Source organism: Pyricularia pennisetigena, chromosome 1 (assembly GCF_004337985.1).
Source record: "Pyricularia pennisetigena strain Br36 chromosome 1, whole genome shotgun sequence".
NCBI lineage: Eukaryota > Fungi > Ascomycota > Sordariomycetes > Magnaporthales > Pyriculariaceae > Pyricularia > Pyricularia pennisetigena.
In genome coordinates, this window is record NC_043740.1 from 2,817,816 (window position 1) to 2,834,911 (window position 17,096).

At 50.5% G+C, this 17,096-nt stretch overlaps 6 protein-coding genes across 6 annotated transcripts; 1 reads left to right on the plus strand and 5 right to left on the minus strand.

Annotated features, from left to right (window-relative positions):
* Window positions 1-224: 224 nt before the first annotated feature.
* Window positions 225-1,603, minus strand: PpBr36_07394 (uncharacterized protein; the record flags this gene model as incomplete). The annotated part of the gene is made up of 5 exons (XM_029894531.1): window positions 225-256; window positions 342-844; window positions 933-1,057; window positions 1,129-1,168; window positions 1,356-1,603. 5 exons carry the CDS (start codon window positions 1,601-1,603, stop codon window positions 225-227), a joined length of 948 nt encoding a protein of 315 aa, XP_029748887.1.
* A 348-nt stretch (window positions 1,604-1,951) lies between these two features.
* On the minus strand, window positions 1,952-2,819 carry PpBr36_07395 (uncharacterized protein; the record flags this gene model as incomplete). Its single annotated transcript, XM_029894532.1, has 3 exons — window positions 1,952-2,144; window positions 2,229-2,374; window positions 2,631-2,819. The coding sequence occupies 3 exons, from the start codon at window positions 2,817-2,819 to the stop codon at window positions 1,952-1,954; spliced, it is 528 nt and encodes a 175-aa protein (XP_029748886.1).
* Window positions 2,820-3,957: 1,138 nt separating this feature from the next.
* PpBr36_07396 (uncharacterized protein) lies at window positions 3,958-9,186 on the minus strand (the record flags this gene model as incomplete). The annotated part of the gene is made up of 6 exons (XM_029894533.1): window positions 3,958-4,133; window positions 4,219-4,433; window positions 4,503-4,576; window positions 4,658-8,697; window positions 8,794-8,926; window positions 9,052-9,186. The coding sequence occupies 6 exons, from the start codon at window positions 9,184-9,186 to the stop codon at window positions 3,958-3,960; spliced, it is 4,773 nt and encodes a 1,590-aa protein (XP_029748885.1).
* Window positions 9,187-9,661: 475 nt separating this feature from the next.
* On the plus strand, window positions 9,662-11,638 carry PpBr36_07397 (uncharacterized protein; the record flags this gene model as incomplete). The annotated part of the gene is given in 6 exon segments (XM_029894534.1): window positions 9,662-9,742; window positions 9,973-10,056; window positions 10,071-10,145; window positions 10,537-10,621; window positions 11,062-11,118; window positions 11,421-11,638. The coding sequence occupies 6 exon segments, from the start codon at window positions 9,662-9,664 to the stop codon at window positions 11,636-11,638; spliced, it is 600 nt and encodes a 199-aa protein (XP_029748884.1).
* Window positions 11,639-12,151: 513 nt separating this feature from the next.
* PpBr36_07398 (uncharacterized protein) lies at window positions 12,152-13,650 on the minus strand (the record flags this gene model as incomplete). The annotated part of the gene is made up of 2 exons (XM_029894535.1): window positions 12,152-12,180; window positions 12,261-13,650. 2 exons carry the CDS (start codon window positions 13,648-13,650, stop codon window positions 12,152-12,154), a joined length of 1,419 nt encoding a protein of 472 aa, XP_029748228.1.
* Window positions 13,651-14,800: 1,150 nt separating this feature from the next.
* Window positions 14,801-16,361, minus strand: PpBr36_07399 (uncharacterized protein; the record flags this gene model as incomplete). The annotated part of the gene is made up of 5 exons (XM_029894536.1): window positions 14,801-14,851; window positions 14,923-15,239; window positions 15,305-16,024; window positions 16,126-16,205; window positions 16,312-16,361. 5 exons carry the CDS (start codon window positions 16,359-16,361, stop codon window positions 14,801-14,803), a joined length of 1,218 nt encoding a protein of 405 aa, XP_029748227.1.
* Between the last annotated feature and the right edge of the window lie 735 nt (window positions 16,362-17,096).

Here is a 17,096-nt window from a genome sequence, read left to right on the forward strand (position 1 = left end):
TTTTTTTTTTGTTCTCTTTTTTTTTTGTTCTCTTTTTTTTTTGCATCTCGTCAAGAGAAAGGGTTTACCATTTTTGACGATCTATTATTTTTTTTCTTTTTCTTTGTGAAGCACCCTTTACAGGAGCCCATCCCAATTCATGGTTGCCAGAGGCATTCGGTAGTATTAATGGTACACTTGTTACAATTATGACACGGGAGGAATATCATGGTAGAGCCGTTGGCTTATTCCTTTGGGTCGAGGAAGCGGAGGACAGCTGTGAAACGAGGTCAGTATATCCCATGTGGTTCGGCTGGAAAAGGACACAGACACAGAAAGAAAAAAAAAAAAAAAAATCGCACCTTGCCTAAACTCCTCAGGCTTTTCCGAAATGACCCAGTGGCCCGCATCTATGTCGACGAGCTCGAAGCGGGGGAAGAAGCGGCCGACGAGCGGCAGGGCCTCGTCGGCAACGTACTTGCTCTTTGTGCCCCTGACGAACAGGGCGCGGCCGTCGAACCTGACCTCGTCCGGGTTCTTGTAGGGGAAGTCGCCCATGTGGTCCAGGTTCCGGGCGATGACGTCGAGCGGGACGCGGAACCTCAGGACGGGCGATTCCGGGTCCGGACGGTGCAGGTTGCCGAGCAGGAACTGGCGCACGGGCAGCGAGGGCTCGGCCGCGGCAAGCATCTTGTCGGCCTCGGCCTGCCGCGTCACCCCGGCCCGATCGATCTCCTTCATGGCGCGGATGTACTTGGCAAAGTCTGACCCCAGCACGGCGTCGACGGGGGCGTTGTCGACGGGGATGACGTCCCTTATCAGCGACGGCGAGTGCAGGGCGAGAGCCATGGCCGTTTTGGCACCCCTGGAAGAAGGTTGTTGTTTGTGGCTGCAAGTCAGTCTTTACGAAAATGCAGGTAAGGGAGAGAGAGGGGAGGAGCGGAACGACAGACATTGAGTGGCCGATAAGAGTAGGCGACGAGATCTTGTGCTCATCCATAAAGGCAGCTACATCGGCGGCCATGGCCAAGTAGTCGTGCCGGGGCGTATGAGGAGATTCTCCGTGGTTTCGCAGGTCCTGATGGCGCCGTCAATATCTGGTCGCCAGCTATGATATCTACCAAGGCAAGGGGTCATGGAGTTGCTCACCAAAGTGTATACGTGCCGTCCCAGATCACGTGCAAGGGCCCTAGGGAGTTGAAGCTGTATTAGTCACGAGCATATAGACACAAACATAGACGTGTAGAGCTTGACTATATATGTAGTATATGTAGCTTTCGGTTTTCTTTTTTTTTTTTTTTTTAAAAAAAAAAAATCACATATTGGGAGGATATCAAGTCGTGCCGTCTACGAAAACCACACACCTCTCAACTTACTTGCTAATGCTTCGGTTGTTCTTCTTGGAACCGAAAAGCCCGTGCATCACGAGTATGGGGGACGTGTGCTTGTCCGCCACGGGCTTGGCTGGCTCGTGCAAGTCATAAGAGAGCGGAACTGTCTCGATAGAACCGCTTGTACTGGCGAATCCCCTCTGTCTGCTGTAGGCCGCGATGCTGCTGGCAAACTTGGCCGACGGCGCCATGCATACCCGGCTCTGGAGCCGACATGACCTAAGTAGAAGCATTTTTTTTTTTCGACGCCAAAGCCTCAAAAGGGTCTTTGGAACAAGGAAAAAAAGAAACAAGCAATAAAAAAAGCCGTTTTTTGTAAATGTCTCTTTTTGGGTTTGGTTGATGCCAAGTAAGAAAAGTCGATTTGTTGTCGGTACTCTTATCAAATTTCGTCATTCCTTTTTTTTTATCTGGGTTATTGTCTCCCCTGTCCGTGCTCCACCTGGAAAATTCCAGGTCAGCCCCGAAAAAAAGACAGAGCTGTCAACCACTATACTTTTCTTTTTGGCACAAACACCACCCGGAGAATCTGATTGTAGGGGGGGTATCACGAGAAAAAAAAATCATAATGAACAACCACGTCAGACGCCATTGTCAATCTTCCATTGACTCAACCAAGCCTCGATCCTGTCGACATTGGCCTCCATTTCATCTGTCGTGTTGCTCTGCAGCTCCACCACGATCTCGGCATCGTAGGAATCCCGTGCTTCCTGTAGCAGCACCTCCATGATCTCCGAGTCCAGGTTCTCTTGGAGTTTGTTCTCGGGGTAGTTTCTGCAGTATTGGATAGATTCTGTTAGCGAGATGGTTCTCACATCGGAAATAGCGAAAAAAAAACCCCCCCGATCCCTAACTAACCTTGCCTTCAACCGGTCATAATGCGTTGCCGAATCCGCCCTCAGCACGACGACTAGGTCGATCCAGCTTTTGGGAAACAGGTCACAGGCATGCCAATCAATGATGCAGCCACCAGCCTTTGCATCATCCTCAATTGCATCCAGGAGCTGTTTCAGTAGGAAGTTTCTCAATGTTAGCAATGTGTTCCAGGTATACCTGTACTGTGTTCCTTTCTTGTTTCTTGTAGCTGAACTGGGAAGGAGGGGTTTTGGCGGTTGATGGTAGGTGACAGGGGGAATGAACGTCTTTTTTTTTTTTTTTTGTCTCTCCTTTTCAAAGCAATGATATAAACAAAATAACGGAACAACAAAACTGTGAAGAAAAAAAAAAAAGAGTCAAATAAATCAATAGGGCAAATATTACCTTATCCTCATCCACAATCCAGGACTGATATTCCTCGTCCCAGCCCTCATGGCACTCCTTGTCTTTGACAATGTGCGTGACCGATATGTGCTTTAGTCCTGTGCGTTGCGCCAGTGTTTCGCAGTGTGTCGTCTTTCCCGTCCCGGGGGTGCCCGTCACGATGATGTTTGGCAAAGATCTTGTCGCCATGGCTTCGTTTGAAAGAACGGTTGTTTCTTGAATTTGTTAAGAGGTTCACAGAGAGGGGGGGTTGTTTGATTTGACACCCGACACTTCTATAGTTCTAGTTGCGTAATACCATAGAAAAGGAGAAAAAAAAAAAAAAAAGACAAACAAGGAAAGAGAACCCCAGGCCGTCTTATCCTAAAATATGAAAAGATAAAAAATTCGGTAGAGCCCTCTTGTATGTCGGAGTTGGTTGTATGTTTTTATCTACTCATTGCCCCCCCGAAAACAAACACAACCCAGAGACTAGGAATCCGCACTTTGGGGAAAAAAGATGGGTCTTGATCAAATTCATGGAAAATTTCAACTCCAAAACAAAACAAAAGAGTCACGTGCACCCACCTATCTCCTTTTTTGTACTCCGTACTATTAGAAAACAGAACAACCGAGAAACTCCATTGTATAGCTGTTAGGAATACACCGCTCTACCTCCTTTTGATCCCTTTTCTATCAAACACTGCCAGCCACGCTCTAAAAGACCCTGAACCCTCGCGACTGGCCAAAAGCGTGAACCAGATCAAAGGTAGCGAGTCCCTAATCATGAGTTGACAGATCAAAAAAATGAATAAGCAACCTGCTTTATCCCAAAATCTGCCTTGTAATAGAGAAACGAAACGACCGCAACAAGAACTTGTATCAAGACAAAAACAATATGCTAACATTGGTATCGCACAACCAAAACCCCGCCACCTCCCACATCTCCCAACCAAATACAAAACCTAAAAGGCCCATGCAGAGGCATGCAAGGTTGATCGGTCTTGGCCTCGTGACTAGCAGACAAAGTGGGAAAAGGGGTGAGAAAGGGGACCCTTTTTGGCCCGCAGAGACCAGTCGAAGAAAAGGAGGGAGTGAAGGAAATTGAAAAAAAATATAACTATTGTGTGGCCGACAACTGTCTAATCATTTCTTGTTGTTCGGCCATCATCTCGCCTGGCTTGTCGTCATCATTATCATCAGGCAATACGCCATCATACCCAAAAGACAACCGTCTAACCTGTTGTCTGCTCCACCTCGCAAACACCACCGACTTGGGCGATGCAACGGATGTCGCCAGTCTAGGGGTGTGACGCCTTACGAGCCCAATGGCCGTCCCAGCAGAGCACTATGCGCTGGCGCCGATGGGCTCTGGTGCCTCGTCGACCTGTCCAAGCTGCTGCTGATCATCCTCACCCTCGTCTTCTTCGCCGTCGTATTCTTGCATGTCCATCTTCTCCTGCTGGGCAATAGCCTGCGCTGAGACGATCTCGGCAAGACGCTTAAGCCTAGGAGTTTGAAGCCCTGAAGGGAGAAAGGGAAAAAAAAAATCAATGTCAGTCGAGGCGACACGCGAGCTTACAATGAAACCAGAAGGGAAGAAACTCACAAGATGGGGTATAGGTCTCCAGGGCAGTGATCACCCTGGGTTCGGCGATCTCATAAGGACCGCTGTCGTCCATGTCTACGGCTTGCAGAAGAAGCACGTCACTCTTTTCCGTTACCCTGGAAGCGACAGCCTTCATGATCTCGCCGTTGATAGGCTGCTCGTAGTCGGCAACCAGATACTGGTTGAGCAGCTTCTGGATTTGGTTGGGAGAAAGCCTAAGAGGGGAGAGCGGGTCAGTTAACTTTGCCTCGACAAACTGCATCGCTTGAAAAGGGTTCACTTACATCCAGCAGATATCCTGAATAATCTCAATATCGTTCAGAGTAGCCTTCTTGAGCTGAAGAAGCTTGGTTGCTTGCTATAAACGTGGCGACTTTGGTCAGCATTTGTAATATTCCAGACATGTCCTCAAAGGGCTGCTTAACAAAGGTGGACTCACCATCAAGTGCTCAAGCTGGAGGGTGCCCTCAGGCATGTCATGGCTCTTGCACCACTCCTCAATCCTGGTAATGTTGTAGTTGATCTGCAGGCCACGCTTCCACGAAAGGAAGTTGCGGCGCATCAGCAGGTCGTTGAAGGCCGTGACGCCCACCAGGCGCAGCAGCTCCGTCACCGTCTGCGTGATGATGGAGTCCTCCAGATAGTAAGCCTTCATTGCGCGGAAGACGCTGTTAAGCAGGCTGAGGAGGTTGTCCATGCTGTAGGCAGGAGTAGAGTTGCCCTGGAGCAGCTTGCCCAGGAACCGGCTGTTCTCGTTAGTCACAAAGCCGGGCAGCGACTGCGACTCGATGATGGCGGGGATGATCATCTTGTGCAGCTTCTTCTTGAGCACCTTCATCCAGGTGTGATAGATGTTGAACTCGAGAGACTCGAGGTCGTGTTTAACGATCTCCAAGAGACGGTCGTACTCATAGTTGTCCGTCTTCTGGGCCTCGTACCAGTCCTCGGCGAGGAACACGAATGAAAGCATCTCATGGACGTTGGACAGCCAGAAGGCGCCGGGGTTGATGGCGTCCTCTCCGTCATGTTGCATGACCTCCTGCTGGATGGACTGCATGACATTGGCCAGGAAGCGTTCCGACTCCTTCACAAACCCATTGTTCCACATCTCCGAGGTGACCAGGTTGATGAGGTAGGATGGGAAGAGAACCTCCTTGTCCGATGGCGGAGGGTTGGTGTTGGGTGACGGAATCTTGAGGTTGCGGATGAGGCCGACGGTGACCTCGTCGTTCAGGCCCTCCTCGTCAGCAAGCAGCGACTCGAGCTCCATCTCGATGGTATCGGCGCTGGCAACAAACGTCGAGCCAGAGAGAGTCTGTCGGCCACCGCCGGTAACGGCCATAGAGACCGGGCGGGGGTTGTAGGCCATGCTGTACCTGTCCATCTCTCTGGGCTCGGCGCCGGCACTCCTCCGCTTGGGCTTCTTGGCCGACACGAGGTTTATGAGGCCGTTGGCAAGCGACGGCGTAGGCGCAGCGCCATTGGCGAGCTCTCCGTTGCCGACTGGGGCGGACCTCCTGGCGATCTCGAGAGCGTCCTGGAGCTCGGCGAGTTGTTGCCTGAGGTTGTTCTTCTCAGCCTCGGAACGGTTGATGTCCTCCCTCGCCGCCTCAAGCTCCGTCGTGGTAGCTCGGAGCGAGTCCTTAAGTTCTGCCTCGGCCTGTTGCATCCTCTTGACGTTGGCGACCGACTCGTCAAAGTTGGTCTGAAGCTTCTTGTATTCATCCTCCAGTTGCTCCAGCTTGGCGCCAGCAATGCCGGCCTGGTTGGCCTCGGTCTGCAGCTCCTTTGTCCTGAGCTCGAGTGCGTTGTGCCTGCTCTTCCACGACTTGATCTGGTTCTCGTAGTTCTCGACCTGGTTCTTGAGGTCCTTGTTCTGGGTCTTCATGGTACCCAGCGACTGCGTCAACTCGACGACCTTGTTCTCGAGCTTGTACGAGATCTGCTTCAGGTCGCGAGCCTCTTCCCTGACCTTCTTGTAGCCACGGCGGGCAGTCTTTCCACGCCACAAGCTCTGAATGAGGACAATCTTCTTACGGTACTGGCGCCACGACCTGAGTTGCCTCCTTGAGCGCCATACCCTCTGGATGAGGAGGGCAGCATTGCCTACACGAGTCTCCATAATCTCCTTCCTGCGCAGGTAGCCCTTGATGGCAGCCTGGGCGAGGGTAAGATCGTTCTTGATGCGCAAGAACGCCTTCCTTTGCTTGTGTCCACGCCACACTCGTTGGATGGTAGTAGCGGCCTTGGTAACGCGCAGATCCTGAGCCTCCTTGCGAGCCTTGTGACCCCGGACAGTAGCTTGCAGGCGGATGATGGACTCGCGGATGGCAAGGAACCTGCGGCGGTAGTATCTGGCACGCAGATTCTTCTGAATCATGATCGCGCAGTCGTTGAGTTTGCTTGTCCTGAGGTTCTCCAGGAAGGCAAGCATGCCGGCGCGGAAGAAGATCTTGGTAAGACCAAGCTGGTACTTGTCCGTCCCCTTGCCAGAGTTCTCGCCGAGTGCCTTGGTCAAGATGGCGTTTGCCATAGGTCTGATTTCCGCCGTCCATTGGTTTGAAGGGACCAACATGTAGTACCGGAGGGCGAACTCCTCGTAGGTCCATCTTGTAGGATAACCAGCACAACTAATGCGGACCGTCTCAAGAACACCACAGGCCCTAAGCTGGCTGAGAACCATGGGGCCCTCGAACTTCCAAGCCTCCTTCGCCTCGTTGGGCTTGATACACCTGATGTAGTGCACATCGGTGTTGTTGATTGTGTTCATGAGCTCAATCAGCGAAGACCTGAAGATACCTCCGAGTGTCGGCTTGCGATTAACAGCGACACCAATCTTGCGGCCGGCTGTGGGCTTAGCTACGGCAGTCGAGGTGGAAGCGAGATCCTTTTCACGCAAAGATGCAGCTGCGTCGAGAACCTGGCCGAGGAACTTGTTGCTCGAAGCCCTCAGAACTGCCATGTGTTCGTCTGGCACTGTATCACGGTTCTTCTCGATGAAGCCCTCAGACTCGTAAGTGACATCGACAGCGTAGTGGCAGACTGTGAAAGCAGACTTGCCAAATCTGGGCTTCTTGTAGAACTGGTGCTTGTCGCCGGAGTAGTGGTGGTGCAGCTTTGTCACGAACTGCTCATCGGAACCCATGGGCAGTCTTGACTCCTCGTCTAGAAGTGAAAGAATACCCAGCTTGCCCTCAATGAGGTCGATACATGGCTGGTTGTCCGCAAAATCGATAAAAGTCCAGTCGATCTGCTCCTTGAGATACTCTTCCTGTTCCAACTTGAAAACATGCTGGTTGAACTCTTGCTGCAACTTCTCGTTCGCGTAGTTGATGCAGAACTGCTCAAATGAGTTCTTGGCGAAATGCTCGAAACCGTAGATATCCAACACGCCAATGAAGCACTTGACCCGCTGTATAACCGAGTCTGTGGCCAAGCTCCTGTTGATGATGTCCACCAGCCAGTCGAACAGGCTAGAGTAGATGAACTTGGCGACGGAGTCTCGGACGACGACAGCCTGGGCCTGGGACAAGTTGGACGTGATCTTCTCACCCCTGGTGACAAGCTGCTTCTTGACGATCCACTTGGCGAACTCGGTGGCATCGATGCCCAGGATGGCACAAGCCTTCTCCAGCGAGGGTTCTGTTGGCGCGAGCACACTGTCGGACCGTGAGGCAGTGATCTTGACGTTACCCAGGTGCAACAAACCAGCAAGCAGTTTGAAAATCTCGTCCTGTTGAGAGTCGTTTACACCAATAGTCTTCAAGGAGGCCTTTGTCGCCATGAACTCAGCCTTGTCGTCTACTCCGTCTATTGTCGGCGTGTTGCCCTGGTTGAGGTACTCGAACTCCTCGATGGGAAGGATTCCGAGTTCCTGCCTCTGCTGGTCACTAACACCGGCCACGAGCTGGTAGAAGATGTGGTAATTGCGCTCCTTGAGAGGCTGAAACACAAGCCTCGATCGCTCCAAGAGGTATGTCCTTATCTTTGCGCCGATGATGTTTGTGTTTTCGTCAAACATAATCTCGATATACTTGCCGAAACGAGACGAGTTGTCGTTCCTGGTCGTCTTGGCGTTACCGAACGCCTCCATGATCGGGTTTGTTGCCAGGATCTGCTCCTCGGTCTCGCTCATGGCCTCGGCGCCCTTCTTGGACTTGCCGCCAGGGTTGTTTGGTGATTCTCTTGTCGCAAAGTACCGCATGATGTACTTAGCACTGACGGTCTTTCCGGCACCGGATTCTCCCGAAACGACAACGGTCTGGTTCTTGTTATCTCGCAACATATCCATGAACGCTTCTTCGGCAATAGCGAACAGATGGGGAGCTTGGGTTGCCCTCTGCTTGCCTGCATAGACCTGAACCATGCCCGGAACGTAGAGGGAGTCGACGCGCGCGAAGGGGTTCGTGGCTATCAGGACTATTCCTGAGTATGTGTAGATCTCTTTCTGTGCATATCGAAGCTTGATAGCTTGCAGAACTGTACAACAGACACGGCCTCTGTTAGTCCTGAGATCCTACAGTGCTGCAAAACGCTTCGAGTCTCCATCTCTGACTTGTCAAGAGGCTTGCATACCGGCTGGTTCGTTTAGATGGGAAAGATTCGTCAAGTCATCACTGGCTTCGAGCATCGTAGGATTCATCAATGGTGGTAATGAAGGGTCACTGCCGCTCTGGAGTGCCTCCAGGGTGACCTGGACTTCTTTGGTCTATACATGATGGTCCGAGGTAGAAAAGTCAGCGAAATGCCTGTTGGAGCTAGACGTGGGCGTGATCTGTTGTTGACAGCTTCACAAGAAAAAAAAAAAAAAAAAAAAAAACAAGACGTGCGTACCTCGCCATTCTCGAGCTTGAAGGTGAGGATCACTTTGGAACCGTCAACCTTCTTGTTGATCACCTCGGAAGCAACCCAGCCTTCGTTTGTATCGGGTTGCCAGGCTCTCGTCCCGACATCGTACGTCTCCGCCATCTTGATCTGCCCCGTTGGGAGGCCGTGTCAGTCGCGGTATGCGCTGGCACTGGCTTCTGTTTTGATCAGAACAGCTTCGGTTTTATGCCCTGCAATGTTAGGGTCGACAATTTTGCTTCGACGACGTGCAGCAGGCACTGGAGCGCGAATGCAGATTGTATCGACTGTTGGGGATTTGTCGCGTAAAGGAGAGGAGTGGCTAGAGACTAGGGCCAAAGCACTAACGAGCGGTGGACGGCCTCGGCGAAATGCATTCAGACGTCAAATTAGGGGAAAACTGGGGGATCAACCGGCTAGGTGAAAATAAAATAGATGTACGAGAAGAAGAGGCAGCAGAACAGCAACAACACTAAATGGCAAGCCTCAAATCTCAAAGAGTTTTTTTTTTTTTTTTTTTCTCTTTCAGGTCCTTATGCCTTTGTAGCTGTTTTTGCAAACTTGCTTGCGGAGACTGAAATTCTCCCAGAAGCCAGCAATGCACAGTGACGCTGGATGGCGGGCTGCAGATGTGATGGGCGAGGCAGTGTTGGAGCCACAAGCAACATCTGACGGACCGGTAGGTGGTCTCAAGTCAGTTTATTCTTCAACTTGGGGCTCCGTAAAAAAAAAAGGGGGTTAGCATTATGGCGGAGTGGGTAGGGAAAATGTCGAGGGGCCCCCTAGCTCTTCGGGGAGCAGCCGGCCAAGCAAAGCAATTGGAGGAGTCTGACCAGGCAAATGGAGATCGGTAGCATCACGTCAAAACGGTTGACCAACCTGATAGCGTTGTGGTGGGGGACACCGCAGAGACACTACCAAGCTGTCAGGGCTGGAGGTTACACCACCTGTACTTCAGTTTGCTTTAGCGATTCAATTGGGGGACCCAGGCAAGTAAGTACAAGTAGTGCAAGTGCCAGTGGCAGCCATCACATCTAAAAGGTACAGTGAGGTACCTAGCGCACGAACCTCTGGCCGTGCATGTAAGTGGATACGTGCGGTGTAGCTCTTCACTGCCTTCAGTCGCTCTACTCTTCGTTCAACACAACTAGGCTAGGCTAGACCAAACGAATGAAATTCGACCGCTCTGCAGTGCCGCAACCTGGCTTTTTTCTATGTCATGAAAAAGCCGCGACCCTGACTCTTGAGACAATTCCAAATGAAAACAATCCAAAAAAATTCCATGTGCAGAAGACATACATGCACATACTACATACCCGTACAGGTTATCGGTTTCTTATTTTTTTTTTTTTTTTTTTTTTTTTTTTTTTTTTTTTTTTTTTGCAATGAGATGAATATGTATGTGCTGGTGTTCCTCGTTTATTTCGCTCTGCCATCCCAAATAACGAGAAAGAAAAACCCCAATATACGCAGATCACCCTCAGGGATGCGGTTCTCTCCACTCCCTCGTGGCAAGGGGTATTAGACTACGCAGTAGAGGCTGCGCGGAAGTCTTCTCGTGCGTTCCAGGGTAGCGTAGGACCAAGCAAGTCGGCCCCGGCCCCTCTTGGCAAATCAATTTGGTTTGGATCCTCTTTTTTTGTTGTTGGAGAAAATCGGAGTCAGGAAATCGTTGGACGAGAAATATGATAATTATGTGTTCTGCTGTTCATGTTTGTTCGCCTTTCTTTTTTTGGTTGAATCTTTAGGTACCTTCCTAAATCAAGGTACTTGGGTACGCAAGTGGTACTATTTCCTTACACTGTAGGACATAAATCGTGCGTATCTTAGGCCAAGTTGCAGGTACATACCTAAGGTGCCTGATGCAACGCAGATTACAGAGTAGATCCGAAGTCCTTTTTTTTTTTTTTTTTTTTTTTTGAAAACAAAGGACCCCTTCCGCAGCTTCGTCGAGATCGAGTTCTTTTCCCACTCGCACTCGAAAATGGGCCCAGGTAGATGGGGACATTCGTCTCAAGATTCAATACCGTATGGAGCATCCCATTTACCACCCTGGTAGGTACACTTTTTTTTCATCTTGCTCATCCCGCCACTCAGCATTAGTTTTCTGGCAACGACTGGGATGAATATGAATCGCATTCCATCCTGCAGAAACGCACAGGAAATAAAGGGATGCCGTTTTTTTCTCAAGTTGATTAAAAGCACACTTGGCCCAACATCTATACGGATTTCGGCTGTGGGTTTGATCTGTATACATAGTAGAGAGAAACAAAAACCAGTCAAGCTGCCCCTCGTGTTGGGAAGACGTTGTGAACAAGAAAAATGAAAATGGTGTGTTACATCATCTTGTTTCGAAGCCCGGTGGGTCATTTCTAAGTACCTGAACGCGCCACACATGCTCCGTTCCGCCGCTTTAGAACTTGTCTCGGCGGCAAAAGTGCTGAGAATGTCTCCTAAGAGGAAACCACATTCACCTGCGTCCTCTCGGGATCAAAACCTCGAGCGCCAGTCCCTGGAAATTTCCCATCAAAGCTCAAAGTTAGGGATACTCATAGAAACTGACTGGGGGCCCTAGATATTATACCTCCCTTGCTCCACCTCGTGACCCCTAGGCTTGGTCATTTCAAGGCTATACTACCTTTCACCAGGCTATATTAAGTGGTTGAATAGATGATCAGTGAAAAATAGCATGAAGGCTGTGATATGTTGTTATTTCGAGTGCCAAATGAATCAATTTCATCTATATCCTTCATGCCCAACCGTGTTGAACCCGGCTTTCTTACCTTCTTTTTTTTTTGTCTTGTTTTGGTTTGTTTTTATGCTTTTTATAAAACGCCCTGTCGTCAGCCTTCGTCCCAGCGATGGCTGCTTTATCTTTTTTTTTTTTTTTTTTTCTTTGCGTTGATTACCCTGCCGAGAAACAGTCGATCTTGCCCCTGCCCATGTTGAATATCCCCGATTTCCAAGTGACATAACAAAAAGATAGGTCGGAACGAAAATCTTCCCGCTTGCGCTTGATCTCCTGCAGATCACAGGTTAACCGATCGGCTGTTGATGAGATGACGGTTTTGGTCCCAATAACTTCAACTCAAAACAAAACACGGGTAATTATACGCGCTGCGGGTGTGGAACGTTCACGGGTCAGCTCACTACTCGTATTTGTGCGGAAAATATCAGACTTTGGACGAGATACTTACAGCTCAGCGACTCCAGGGCATCGTGGATTTGCTTGATGTCTCCCTCCTTGACTTCGCTGATATCCGCCATCAGGTAGGCGACATCGCCCCTGCTGTCGGAAATCTGCTTGTCGACGTTGTGTTCGCCGAGGATTTCGTTCACCTTGCGCAACACACCAGGCACGTTGCGATGGATGTAGATGATGCGGGCGTGGTTGGGCTCCTCGAGCGTCAGCGAACGGAGGTTGCACTCGGGCAGATTGACGCTGCCGAGCGTCACTCCCTGGTTGATATACCGCACCAGCGCGTCGGCAACCTCGACACCAATCGCCCGCTGGGCTTCCTCGGTGCTGCCACCGATATGTGGGGTCAGGATGATGTTGTTCAAGGTGCGAAGGTCCTCACCCCAGGTGTTGAGTTGGTTGTTGAAGTAGTCTCCGTTGGCCGCCGGCTCGTTCGGGTACACGTCAAGCGCCGCACCCGCGATCTTGCCGGCGCGCATGGCATTTATCAGTGCAGGAATGTCCACCACCGTTCCTCGAGAGGCGTTGATCAGATATGCGCCGGTCTTCATCTGGTCCAGCTGAACGTTTGAGATCATGTTCTCGGTCTCGGGAGTGGCTGGAACGTGCAGCGTGACAAAGTCGGACTCGCGCAGCAGGTCCTCCAGCTTGGCCACCTGGACTGCCTTGCCCAGCGCCATGAGCGTCATGACGTCGTAGTATATGACCGACATGCCCATGGCCTCGGCGAGGACGGAAAGCTGTGATCCAATGTGACCGTAGCCGACGATCCCGAGCGTCTTGCCGCGGATCTCCCAGCATTTGGCGCTGACCTTGTTCCAAGTCCCACGGTGCATCTCATTGGACCGATCACCCAGCTGCCTGGCTAGGGTGATGATTTCGGCTATGACCAGCTCTGCCACACTGCGTGAGTTGGCGAAGGGAGAGTTGAAGACAGCAATTCCATGGCGCGCCGCGTACTCGAGGTCTACCTGGTTGGTGCCAATGCAGAAGCAGCCTACGACGAGCAAATTCTTGGCCTCGCGGAGCACCTTTTCTGAGAGCTTGGTCTTTGACCTGATACCAATGACGTGCACACTGCGGATCTTCTCGATCAACTGGTCTTCTGGTAATGAAGTCTTGTGCGCCTCGACCTGGTAGCCCTGTTCCCTCAAGATGTCCTGTCCGCTCTGGTTCACATTCTCGAGCAGCAGAATCTTGATGTCCGTAGTGTTGAAGGGCTTCAGCTGTTTTGCTGTCCCCCTTGGTGTCCGTCCATGAGCCAGAGCACCAAAGCTGACGCTGGTACTGCTCGGTGGTGGCGAGAAAGTTGCCGAGGGTGACGTTGAGACGGACACGGCGTATTCTTGAACCCTGTTGGGATTTAAGATATTCTGAGGTGTCGCCATTGTATGAATTTGACTGTGACTATGTTTGCTCAAGTAGCCCAACAGTAAATACTCAAAGCTCAAAAAAAATATGTACTGGTCTAGGCAATCACTCTGCGAAATGATTCATCGAGTTGACGGAATGAAGTATGTATAAGTGAGAAAGCTTAGCGTCACTTTCTGGGTACGAGTGGGGTTGCCTAAGCTCAGTCGCGGGGTTTGACTCATAAGAGTAAACCTCAGGGTGTATTGTATGCAAAGGTAAAACGTAAGAGGAAAAAAAAAATCAAGAAAAAAAAATCTTGATGGCCGGGTTCGGAGGGTCTTGTACCTGAATCAAAACCAGACCAAGACGGCAAAACATTTGAGTGATGCCGCTGATGACGAGCACGCAATGTTTGAAAAAAAGCCCGATACCCGAGTTAGTAATCTACCTGTAACTACTGTACAGTTGACTAACATCCAGCGGCGATGGCAAAATGGTAGCCGTTCAGCTCATCTTTAGACTTCGGCGCAAACCTCTTGATCTTTTTATCAGTTTTCCTTTGCAAGTATTGTTGTTACTCCATTTACTAACAAAATCAATCACGCTAAACAGCCCAAGTTATGCGACCAATTATCATGGGTCATTTTGTACAAAAGGTAATTAAATGATATTGCTCTTGACTTTTAACAATCCCGTGAAATATGCGAATTCAGCTATCTGTTTAATGGGTACAAATCTTCATGCACCTGTTGGAATTGCTGACCCCTATACTGAGGACCTTCACCTTCGAGATATGCCGTAGCAAAATCCCAAGTTTCTGAAGATATAATGAGTAGGCCCGGCAAATCAACGCGACAAAAAAAAAAAAAAAAAAATCGTACAGGGCCACTTGATCGAGCGAGCTCCCAGATTGTGTAATCAATATGTGCAAGACCGACCCCTTCCCTGACCCATGACCGATTAGAAACCCCGTTCTTGTCCTTTTCCGATGTATTGGAATGACTGCTCTATAGGAAATTTCATGCTACGACAAGAACCAAATAAACTAGAGGCTCCCCAGCGGCTTTGCATCGCAAATTATGAATCACGCCATGCAGCAACCGTTTTCGTGGCTTGCCGCTCGTAACTTGTCGTCCGTGAAAACCACGAACGAAGCAGTTATTATGGGGCGACAGCGCGGCCACTCTAGCTCTGCTTGCACTCGGCGGCCTCCTGCTTCGGCTTGGAAGCATCATCCTGTGTATTGGTCAGCATTGCGTTCATCCATATTCCAAAAACTCCCTAGCCAACACTCTACGAGAACTTACATCGTCGTCATCAGACTCCTCGTCGTCATCGTGATCCTCGCTAAGGTCATCATCATCGTCCTCATCTTCAAAGTCGTCCTCCATGTCGTCCTCGTCCATCTCCTCGAAGGCAAGAGCCTCACCAGTAAACCAGTCAATCGCCCTGGGGATCAGCTTCTCCTTGATGTCCTCACCAAGCTGGTAGTCCAGCTCGAGACGGTCCTCGATGTCTGAGGCTGCGTCGTCATCCTCCTCGGTAGGTGCCTTCGGTGGCGAGAAGAAGTTGAAGAAAGACTCGGTAGGCACGGTCTTCTTAACGATCCGTGTTTGCTTGGTGTCTGCAAGGCGGGTTAGTACAAAGCACCTAGAGCCCGGAATAATGCCCGAGAACGCAGTCACTCACTCTTGTTTCGCTGCTTCTTCTGCTCGACGCGCACAGTCAAATCCTTGTCGTCACCCTTCCACTCAATCTTGTCACCCTCGGCGTGGTCGTAGATAAAATCACCACCGTAGCCGGACTCATTCTGGTAGTAGTAAGTCTTGGAGATGGTCTTATTGCTGAAAAACTCGTTCTCCGAAAACTCGAAGATCAGGCGGAAGCCGGGTTTGTCGAGGTACTCCATCCGGATATCAGTCAGATGCTTGAGAGCCTGCTCGTCGCGATCGGTGATCATCTCGGCCAGAGAAATCTGGTTCTTCATGGCGGACAGCCAGAACTCTGGGATACCCTTGACATCAGAAGCCTCGCTGGCAGCTGTCTCTTCCGTCTTGGTCTCCTTCTTCTTCTCGCCCTCCTCATCGACGTCGTCACTCTCCTCGCCGGCCTCGATCTCGGACTCGGTTGGCTCCGTTGAGCCGTTAACGATGGCAGAACGCTTCTGGTACAGCGGGGTAAACTTGGCGAAGTACTTCTTCTCCAGCTCAAGGACCTCCTCTTGAAATTCGGCCTCGAGCTTAGAGTGTTCCTTTTGGATACCCTTCAGGCCAGCCACCCGGCGCTTCACTTGGGGAGGCAATGACTCGATGTAGCCCGAGGAGCGACCGACCAATGTGCCAAGACGGCCTTGGATCATCTGAACGAGCTTGGGGTTTTGAGCAAAGATGGAAGCGGCGGTGAAATCCTCTTTTAATATTTACAAGTTAGTAAATGCATATATGTATATATATATGGACAAAGTCGCCGGGTTCGATGGAGGGCGGCCAAGTGACGGGAGCTGCACGCACCCTCCTTGATACTGTCAACACCAGGCTGTTGGGCATGCGAAGTGATGGGGGCATGCTGTGCCGGTGTGTTCTGGGGTGTACTATAGTCTGAAGTTAGTATACTGCTGTCGCGATCCATTTCCCTCACAGTCGCGAACAAGTTCACCACGGCGGCGAAGGGAGAACAAAAAAAAAAAAAAAACTTACGGCGCGATAGGGTCGGCACCCGCACGCTTGTTGGGAATGGGCTCGGCCATGGCTACGAGCTGACGCGGTCCTACTGCAGATGACCTCTTCTCTTGAGAATATGTTCCGCAGGAGAAAAATTAAATGAAGACAGCAAAGTTGCGTTTATCAGTGTAGAAAAGAGATGTGAATGAGTGTTGGTTCAGTGTGGTCTGGGGAAATCAAGGGAGGAAAAAAGCGACTGTGAGTGGGAATGGATGGCGGGGTTACGACGGGTTGATTTGGGAAATTTCAATTCGATGAAAAAGTGACGGTGCTAGTCTGTTTTCTGTTGAGAGACGCCTGACAAACACTGCACAGTGCAATTGATTGGTCCACCAGCGGCAAGACCTGAACCCCTAAGTACTTTTTTCGCCTCCTCCATGTTCTTCTATCGGGCCCAGAAGCAATTTGTTTTTTCTTGGGTTCTTGCGGAGCGGAGTGGTGCGCCTTACTCCGTACCCTACTCGGTACAGAGATTTCCCCATGCCCTGCCTTTATTAGCTGCCATCGTCTTCGTGGCGCATACCGCTCTTTCGCAACTTGTCTCTGCCTCTCCCTTGCAATGTTGTGAGGATTCCAAGTCCCTAGGTCTTGCTTCTATTTTTCATCCCTCTCTTTTTTCTTTTGGCTACATGATGAAGTGGGCCCTGGTTGCTGATGCAACGCTCACCCAGTGGTCCTCGTATGTAAGTCGTCGAGCGGTGTGGCCAGTGGACTGGACTGCATGTACCAGTAGGGTAGGCAGTCTGAGTTGGGGTCAGATT